This window comes from Antechinus flavipes, chromosome 1 (genome assembly GCF_016432865.1).
Source record: "Antechinus flavipes isolate AdamAnt ecotype Samford, QLD, Australia chromosome 1, AdamAnt_v2, whole genome shotgun sequence".
In the NCBI taxonomy this organism is placed as follows: domain Eukaryota; kingdom Metazoa; phylum Chordata; class Mammalia; order Dasyuromorphia; family Dasyuridae; genus Antechinus; species Antechinus flavipes.
Window position 1 is genome coordinate 369,917,560 of NC_067398.1, and position 10,252 is coordinate 369,927,811.

A 10,252-nucleotide genomic window follows, 5' to 3' on the forward strand; every position below is an offset into this window, starting at 1 on the left:
CAATCGGCAAAATTAACTGCTTTGTCCAGTTACAAAGCTAATAGGTAGCAAAACTAAGATTCTAATCTAAGTTTTCTGACTTGAAATGTAGTATTTTTTCCACTAAAACATTTTGCCTCTCTTAAAAAGACACTGTCATGGATATAAATATATGTACCTTGCATTTTAACTATTGTTACAATGGAACAATAATTTATTTATGTATTTTCCAAAGAGTACTAAAATGGTTTCATTGGAATCTTTTAGATGTGAAAAAAATGTTCAAGTAATAATGCTCTTAGGTAGCAAGTTCTAAAAACAAATGAGCATCTAACATTTGATTTCCACAAGAAAAAGAACCATATCTGGTCCTACAAAAGTTTCTGTATAGTGACTATCTCAGAGAGCTTAAAAGGTCCAACATAGAAAGTAGTGATAATGAGGATTCTAACTTTTGAATATATAACCTTAGTTAAAATCTAAAAAAAAAAAGGAGAAGAAACAAGAACTGTGATTTACATAAATGTTTCCTTGATGTTTTGCAATAGCATACAATAAACAGGATTTGCTATTTTACCTGAAATTAAAACCTATCAATGCCATATAAAACAGAAATAAAGAATACCAGTAAATGTAACTACAATAACAAAGAGTTCTCAAAACTGAGTACTCTGACTAGCTAAACTCAATGAACAAGAAATACACATATTTGGCAGCAAGCTGATTTACCAAGTGATTTAAGGGTCACCTATATTGAGGAGGGAAGGGGCTATGCCAAGTGACTGAAAATGATCAACTCAAATCATCTCCATTCTTGTGACACTAATGGAGCCTCAGCTCAGAGCTTCCCAGCTTCCAGGTGGCATGCCAGAAGAAGAACACAGCAATGTGACCATTTGGGAAATTAAATTTACCAGGCAGGACAGAAAAACGGGCACAGCAGGCGGGCTCTCCTCCAGACTCAGGCCCAGCCTCCAGCAACAGCTGCTGCTGCTGCTCCAATTCTTAGTGCCAAGTTGTCCTATGGTAGCAACAGCTCTAACTTCAAAATTCACATTTGGAAGCAACATCTGCAGGAGAAATCTTCTGCAGATTGCCTCTGGTCCTAGGCCAACTCAACTGAAAGATCAATCTATTCTTTGGCTGCTTAGAGATAATCCAAGCTATCATTTCACATTCAGGGCAAATAAGTTATCCTGCCTTATTTTGATAAATTAGACTCGTAATTCTTAAACTGTTCACTGAGAAGCTCTGTTTCAGCTTGAACACTCAGCCATGGAAGAAAAACTGCTAAAGTCAAAGTGGTTGAACTGTGAAGAAATAAATATTAATAAAGGAAACCAGCTTTTAAAAAAGAAGCACAATGTATCTCTCTCTCTCTCTCTCTCTCTCACACACACACACTCACACACTCACACACACACACACACACACACACACACACACACATACACACACACACACACACACACACACACACTAGCAAAAAAATGTTCCTAAATTCTCTTAGATTGTTTGATAGTGTCCTGAATGTTTTAGGGACATTTTTTAAAAGAAATTTATAAGAAACTATGCTACCCAAACTTATATATGGCATTGTAATTAAATACCAATCCCAGTGTAGCACTGGTTATGAGATAGCACCCGCACTGTCATAATGTCACACAAAAGCAATGTCAATATTGACGATGTCATGCAAGAGCATGACAGTCCTAATGGTCAGGAATAAAGAGGAGGGAATATGATGCAAACATTTCTGAATTAGTACAGCGGCCAAAGGTATCATTTGAATCTGTAGGTTGAGTTGTTCAGCATCCTTTATACAAATATTAGGAACTGTTCAACTGTTCCTCACACTACCTCTGCCAGGCAAGAGAAAAGGCAAATTTGATTTAGAAAGCCTCAATGACTTAATTTACTTAATTTCTTTACATTAAGTTAACTTAACTGTAATGGGTAGGTTCAGTTTGTCTAATATCAACTTCTTTCATTTCTTTAGTTCTTATGACGGAGTTACATCTCTATGAAAAACAAAAAATGCATTCTCCTATTTTAGAGATATCCTTAAATGGGATAATAAAATGCTTTGGTTTAATTATCTGGAAGATAAAGTAGTTTTTCTTTTCAATAAAATCATTTGCCCCATACCAACTGTCCAAAGTCACTCTAACATTGAATAAATATGAATAAATCTTGAAATAAGAGACTAATACTGCTTTTAAAAAATGAAAAAAGTTCTAAAATAATGTCCTTGTGCAAGAACCACAATATGATATACATAGCTTACTGATCACACAAAGATTGAAAAGGCAAAATGTTTTTCTTCTAAAAAGTTAGGGTGGGGAAAATACAGAGAGATGGTTACTACTGCTGCCAAAATCTTTTTAGCCTGTTCTAAAGGACTGTTTATCAGTTTCTCAAGGGCTGTCAGTCAATAAGATATAGAAAGTAATATAGGGTTTTGCATTTGTTTTTCCATGGCAACCAAAGCCCTCCTGAGTAGGAGAAAATGGGAAACAATGACACTCTGGAGGAGGCATACCTCTGGCTCAGTAATTTCTCATTCTCGTGAATAACGAGGAAATGCACTGAGCCTGAATCCATTTCCCAGCATGCATGTAACTAAAGCACATGCTGGGCCTTAAAGTACCATTCCCCTCCAAAGACTGTGACAGGAGAGCCAAAATTTTGACAGAGGGTGAGGCAAAGAAAGCACTTACCCATATTTTCCAAAAAGTGAGACTGTTGTCCCTCCTACAGGGACTGCTTTTCCAGGTCCATATACATCCCATATTGTCAGAGCCACCTGAGCATTCCTAGGCAAGTCAGGATATTTCACTGGTAACTTTAACCATTCATTCCAACTATAAAATGAAAGTGAATAGTTAGTTTTTGAGTTCTCTCTTAAACTGTCTATAAATAGGAAAAGATGCAAAGAACTGGCCTTCAAAAAGAAACCAGGCCAAGGCTAAAAAGAATCAAACTTAAGACAAATTAAAACAAATAAATAAAAACAAAACCAACAAAATAAAAAACAGAGAAAATATAAATACAATAAAAAATAATCTTTCTTAAGGTAAATGATTACCAGGATATTTTATGATTCACAGCACTTTCACAAAGATGTAGGAAACACCATAAAAGGGAAAAAAAAAAGATCTTTCTCCTTCATAATATGTAGGGTGTTGCTTTATTAATTACTTAAATTTTACAGAAGGACAAGAACTGTTCCTTTAACTGAGAAATGTTCTTTTCTTAAATGTTCATTTAATTAACATTAATAACTTTATTTATATCTTTTATTTTCAAAGCACTTTCACATATATTAATCTTACCAAGGATTCTTATTCTTAAAAATGCAAAGAAAAAAAAGATGTCTTTTCTTACCTTCTATTCTTCCCTTTAATAACTGACATTTATATACTGCTTTATAATTTACAAAGTGCTTTACATACATTATTTCATTTGCCTTTTACAATAATCCAATCACTCATGGCAGGCACTGTGATTGCCAATTTAAAGGTAAGAAAATGGACATCAGAGAAAATACAAAGTTAGTACAGACCTGGAATTCAAATCCAAGTCCTCTGACTCCAAATTTAATGTTTTTTCTCTCTGACAAGTTTCCTTTTACATTAAAGCTTCACACTGGAATCATTTGATAATTAGAACTCCCCTAATCAGCAGAAGCTTTCCACAATCCCAAAAGGACACCATGCAAGTGATTACTATAATCACAAAGTAATACACAGAAGACACACTCAATGATTTGGGAAAAAAGCTTCTGTTCACACAAAATTATTCTCATAGGGGCATATCCCAATGCTACGCAATGAATACAAAGGAAATTTGGCTCACAGTCAGAACTGGTAAGAAAAGAAAATATCCTGCAATTTATTTAAATGCAAATGGAATTTAAAACAACAACAACAACAACAAACTACTAATTGCTGTATATACCACCAGCCTTTGAAAAACATCAGAAATAATAATAGGTACCTATCAATTTTATGGAGAATTCTTAAAGTTGCTAAATATCTTAAATGGTCTCTGAGCAGTTCTTTAAAAATAATGCACATACTTTCAGAAAATCATTCAAAGTTACAGATAAGCTTAAATAATTAAGTGAATTCATTTAATTTCTACCTACACAGTAAGCCAGGCTGAAAAGGTAATAATAGGCATTATTCTCTTTTTCCAATGAGACAAACTGCAGAGAGGTTAATTAACTAGACTAGAGTCAAAGAACACATCAGCAACAAAGCCAAGAAGTGAAACCTCCTTATTCAACTCTTAGGTTATACCCATTAAAAACTACAGAACAGAGCTTCTGGAAATCAGAAGGGCAGAACTAGATGATAAATATGCAACCTATTGTATTTAATCACTAGAAAATCTGGGAATTTTTGATATTCTTAAACTAAAAATTACCTTCTAATGGGAAAAATCATAAAGTATGCATAATGTTTTAGTTTCCCCACCTCCACCATCCCTCCTAATAAGTGTTTACAGAGTATGGATTCCCTACAAATGGCACCATGGAAAGATTGTTAAGATTTCAGTCCTGACTGCCATAAATTGCTATTGAGATCTTAGACAAACTTCTCATTTGTAAAATGAAGGAAGGGGTTGACCTGCAAGTATCAAACATGCTGCTTGGGCAGTGTACCCACAATAAGATTAGAAGATATTTTGGAAATATTTAACAAAAAAATTTCAATAAAATACAGATAATGCTAACATGTGGTTTTCTGTCTTCTCATGAATCAGCAAAGTATATTAAAGGACAGAATGAATTTTCAAAGAATAAAATTTTAAAAATTCATTTCAGTTTGCTAAAATATTTATTGCCCCTTCATAATTTAAAGTACAATCATTCTACAGCATACAATTTTATCCTGATTGTAATTACATCAGATAAAACATCTTACTGGACTAAGTCCCATTAATCGTTCATCATTCCCTAAATTGTTACTTCTACATGCCTATTACTACTTTTTAAATAGAAGGGAAAGGGCAGATAAAAAATGATGGCAATTTTCATTGTCTTTTCTTAATCTTTCTGAAAGCCAAAGAATTCCTTGCCTTTTTGACCATGTATTATTGCACACTGACCATGATTATTGCACAACTGAGTTTTCAAAAGTACTCGTTCAAACTATGAGTACATTGAACTTTTTTTTTAACTTTCTCTGGGCTCAAATATAAGGCAGAATCATAAAAGCAGAAGGATGCTAGAGAATCACAGATTTAAGGTACCATCATATGCAACCTCAGCATTATACAGATGAGGAAACTAAGACAGAGAGAATCAAGTGATTCACTAAGACTCATTGGCTGTATAAGGCATGAACTGAACCCAAGTTTTCTTTAATATAAGCCCTGTGTGCCATCTACTATACCACTATTTTACTTTTTCCACAACTACACTCTTATACAAAAGAAATGGCACTTTCAGAATGATAAAGGTCCTTGAACTTTAAAAAAAAAAAGAGAGAACTATAACAAAAATGGATAGAAAGAGATCTAATACCACATATATAAGTTTAATACCTGACTGAGACAGATACAGGCTAGGTTTTTGCTGTTCCAAGGTGGTGTTCGACAATATGGATTAGGCACAAAAAAATCTACCTGAAGGATGAATGCTTCTGAATTGTTTTAACAAAATCAAGAGTGCTTAGCTCCTTATTTTAATACATTCAACACTAAATATACTGAAATATCAATTTTTAAGACAGTTCTAATATAACTAAAATATTATCCTATCATGGTAAGAAAGTGTTTGAATTTCTAGACCATAAAAAGTCAAGGGACATCCAATTAAGAATTTCCTCTCCATAGGTCAGCTAAAAATACGTCTAACAAGTAAAAGAAAAATCTCACAACATAAAAAAACAGATACTTACTTCCATCTTGTACTAAAAGCCTTATAGGAGGTTCTCACTGGCAAAGCCAAAGGTTTCCCTTCAGCAAAAACTTGACAAGTAACATAAAGATCAGAACAGGTCTCCTGGTACAATCCTGAAAACTTCAACATAGGGTCTTCTAGGACAGCTTTGTAACTCTTTTGTTCTCTCTTTCCTTCCAGGCTTCCTCTGAAAGCAAAAGAATCATAACAATGCATTAGGAATGTGATGAACATTTAAAAAAAAAAAGCTATTAACATTAATGAGAAGTGACTTAGGGCAAAGGGACTTATTAAAACATGTGAAATTGGTTTAATAAAAATTCCTCCTCTGCAAAGTGGCTATATTTATATGCTTAAAACACAGCTCTGACCAGTAATCACCTACTAGTAAGTAACAGTGGCTCCCTAATGCCATTATAAGAAAATACAAAATACCTTTTTGGCATTTAAAGCTTTTCAAATCTATCATGTTCTGATCAAACTTGCCTGCCTGCTGTCTACCTACATAGCTTTTCTCTTGCTTTCTTCTCACAGGTTGTTCCCTGTCATTGGAGTATTTTTCCTCCTCTTATCTACTGCTCAGAATCTCTAGTTTCCTTCAAAGCTCAGTTCAGGATCAACTATAGGATCTATTCTGATTTACTCCTTTTCCTCAGAATTGCTAATACTCTCCTAGAAAATGATTTTGCATTTATTTTAAATTTATTTATGTGAATACATGCTGTTTTTCCCTAAAAGAATTATGCTTCTTGAAAGCAAATATTTTTGGGATGTTAGGGAGGGGGAAGTGTCTCAGTGCTTTTATTATACAGAGCAAATGTTCAATAATTGCTTGTCAGGTAAACCAATTTAAAGACCTTTTAACTTCTAACAGCAGAAGAGAACAGAATGTAAACTCCCTGAAGGCAGTTTTGTTGTGTCTGGTTCCCCATTGCATAAGACTGAATTCCTCATACATTGCTGTCAATAAATGCTTAAAATATAAATCAAGTTTTAAAAGTTTCTTTTTTTTTTTTTCAATTTCTAATCGTAGGGTATCTCCAAATCCCAACCCAACATGAATGACTTTTTCAAAGGCCAGGAAATTTTTACATTTCATGTGATCTGTAACTTCTTCCATAAAAAAGAAATCACTAAGTCATTATTATACTAAGTCACAAAACCTATCTAACTTCAGTTTCTTCATCTGCAAAACAAAGTGTTTCAATGATTACTAAGAGTCATTCCAAACCCATAATTAAATAATCTTGTTATTTGGATATTCTTCACAAGCAATCTTGTTAGCTTGGATAAGACTCCTAAACAACAAATCTCTATTCAACCTACACTCATTTCCAAATACCACAAAAAGGAAGGGAAAATGATGAAAAATATTTAGAAATTATAAAAGATATGTTCACTGTGCCTGACAGCATTTATATAGTATTGTTGTCAAGGAAATAGGAAGGAGGGGAAAGGTAACTAAACTGTTCATACTAAAATTATTTTAATATTTCTTGAAAAAGAGTAGTAAGTATGCATTAAGAACAAGACAGGAAGCAAGAGCTAAATTACCTATGTGTTGCTCTAGCAATGTCTTACATATTAATTATTGATTAATTAAAAACTGCCTTGATGTTAAGAAGTAATAATAGATGGCATGATTTAATAACGAGAGTTAGCTTAATAGTAATTTCTCTATAATATCTCAAAATATATCTCGAAAAACGTTTTCAATTTCAAACTAAATCTATGTATTCTCATCTTGTAAATTCAAATCTTTTACATCTACTTCAATTCAACACACATTTATCAAATTTAGCAAATTATTTATACAGGACAGCTGTATATAATGCATATAAAAAGTTGGCTACATAATGAGGAAGAGCTGATCCCATCTTAAAGAGGTCCCATCTTAATAAAACTCCCAATTATCTCTAGTATAAATATAAGCTCCCATTCAGCATTAAAAAGGTCTTCCCAAACTGCTCTGATGTTCTTTTCCACTCTCATTAAAAATTATCCCCCTTTAAAATCTCAATGATACTGTTCTTCTTATTTCTTCTTACTGTTTGTTCATAATATACCACATTGGATCTCCCATTTTTATGTCTTAGAGATGGGTACTCCCAATACTTGGGATTCCCCCTCCCTTCTCTGCCTATTGAAATCCCTGGACTCCTCTGTGAATGAGTTCAAATAACATGATTCCAGTCCCCTCCATTCCTCCTAGAATGTTTATCTGTTTTGTATTTATCTATATTCGAATAGATTTCTTGAAGCCAGTGACCATTTTACCTTTATTTTTGTATCCTCAGAATTTAGCAAAGTATCCAATGCCTGGTAGGCACTCAATACACAATTAACTGATTTTTTTTGCTCAATATCTTAACCTTTCAAAGCATCCAGCCAATTCTACGAATTAATTAGCAAAGTGGTAACTGGTCTACATTGACAGAAGTAGTACTTCTCTACACCAATTAAATCATAGTCTATATTTAAGAAAAAGTGTACATGATATTTAACAAATATTGGATTATTTGCTGTCTAGGGGAGAGGGTGGAGAGAAGTGAGAAAAATATAGGCATAAGATTTTGCAAGGATGAATGTTGAAAGCTATCTTTGCATGTATTTTGAAAAATAAAAAGCTATTATTTAAAAAAAAAGTGTACATGGCACTATACTAAGTATAGGATATAGAGACAAAAAACAGATGACATCATACAGTCTACTTACGTGGGGAAGGGGGTAGCATATAAAGTAATCTAAACTAACAAAAAGTTATATATCCTAAGGGAATGAGAACTGCTGAGCCAAGAGAAGGGATCAGGAAAGGGTTCCCATAGAAGACGGTACCAAAGCCTTTTAAGTTTTGTTTTTAATAATAGCTTTAGTTCACTTCAAAGATAGCTAGGTGGCAAAGTATGAAGTGCCGCATTTGGCGTCAGCCCGAGTTGCAATAGTGTCTCAGACTCACTAGCTGTGTGACGCTGCGCGAGTCACTTCACCTCTCTTATTCTCAGTTTCATCTGCCAATGTGATTAATAATAACACCTTTCTCCCAGGGCTGTTCTGAGAGTCAGACGAGATAACAAATGCAGAGCACTTTCCAAACACCAATACTAGCTACTGACAGTGAGGACGTTGACATCAGCAGAATGAACTCTTCCTCTCGGTGCACAGAACCCAGTCTCACCTCTTCCCCCTAAGATGCCTCTCCAGGCCTGCTCGTTCCCCGCCTGAAGCTTGCAGGGTATGCAAGCGACATTCGGGCCGCTGATCCCGGGGAATGCCCCCCTCCTCCCCTGGGATCCCGGCTGTAATTCGGCCCGGCCCAGCCCAACCACTCAGGCCTATCCCAAGCCCTGCCCACCGCTGCCCTCACATCTTCAGCTGCACGTTGATGTCCAGCTCACAGCTGTAGATGTAGTAAAACTTCTCCGCCTCCCCCATGGCGCCGAAAGTCAGACCCGAGCAGGCAGGATCCAACAAGCCACCGTACCACAACACTGTAGGCTCTTCCGGTTCCGCCCCCTGGGACGACTCTAACCAATCATAGCTCAGAGAACCTGAGGCCCCCCCCACCCCCGGTAGCAGGGATGGTTCGCGGGGAGCAGAAGTACGCAAGCGTCTGTGTTCGGTTGTCATTTTGCTTAAGGGAAAGCAGCGTCCCGGAAGTTGTCATATGGATTCGCGCGTGGGGATGGGGATGAGCATAGATTGGGAGGGGGATTGCCTTTTCTAGGTCTATGATGTGCTATCCTGCCTTCTCAGAGAGAAAGAGAGACTTTGCTCTGCAAAGTCAATCTGCAAGCATTTATTAAGCGTTTACTATATACCAGGTACCCTGCCAAGTATTAGGGATACAAACCAAGGCAAAAGACAGGACCTGCGTTCAAGGAGCTCACAGTCAAATCGGGGAAACAACATGCAAACAGCTATATCCAAACAAGGATACATTGCAAATATTCAATAAAAGGAAGACACCCGCATTAAAGGGGAATAAGGAAAGGCTTCGTGTAGATGGAGGGACTTTAGCTGACACAAGAGCATTCCAGGAATCTGCGCAGGATCAGAAGTATCCCTACGGTAATAACTCAAGGAGGCCAAGATCACTACATCTCCTTGGGGTGAAAAGTAAAATGCAAAAAGTCTAATGGACTGGAACCTGGAAGATAGGAGGTTAGATTATTAAGTGTTTTAGAAGCAAATAATAGTAATAATAATTAAAATCGATAACAAAGGTATTAAGGCTCAGCAGTTCTCATTTCCTTAGGATATATCCTTTTTGTTAGTTTAGATTACTTTATATACCTACTCCCTACCCCACGTGAGTAGAATATATGATGTCATCTTAATGACTGGCTCTTTTTTGTCTCTATA

General features: G+C 35.6%; 1 protein-coding gene across 1 annotated transcript in view; it reads right to left on the reverse strand.

Annotated features, from left to right (window-relative positions):
* Positions 1-9,378, reverse strand: part of PIK3C3 (phosphatidylinositol 3-kinase catalytic subunit type 3) — a 183,507-nt gene extending 174,129 nt beyond the window's left edge. The window contains exons 1-3 of the mRNA XM_051969692.1: positions 9,255-9,378; positions 5,889-6,077; positions 2,700-2,843 (exon numbers count right to left, since the gene is read on the reverse strand). Of these exons, the coding sequence (XP_051825652.1) occupies positions 2,700-2,843; positions 5,889-6,077; positions 9,255-9,322 (401 nt within the window). The 5' untranslated portion in view covers positions 9,323-9,378. The remainder of the gene's footprint in view (positions 1-2,699; positions 2,844-5,888; positions 6,078-9,254) is intronic.
* Positions 9,379-10,252: the final 874 nt, after the last annotated feature.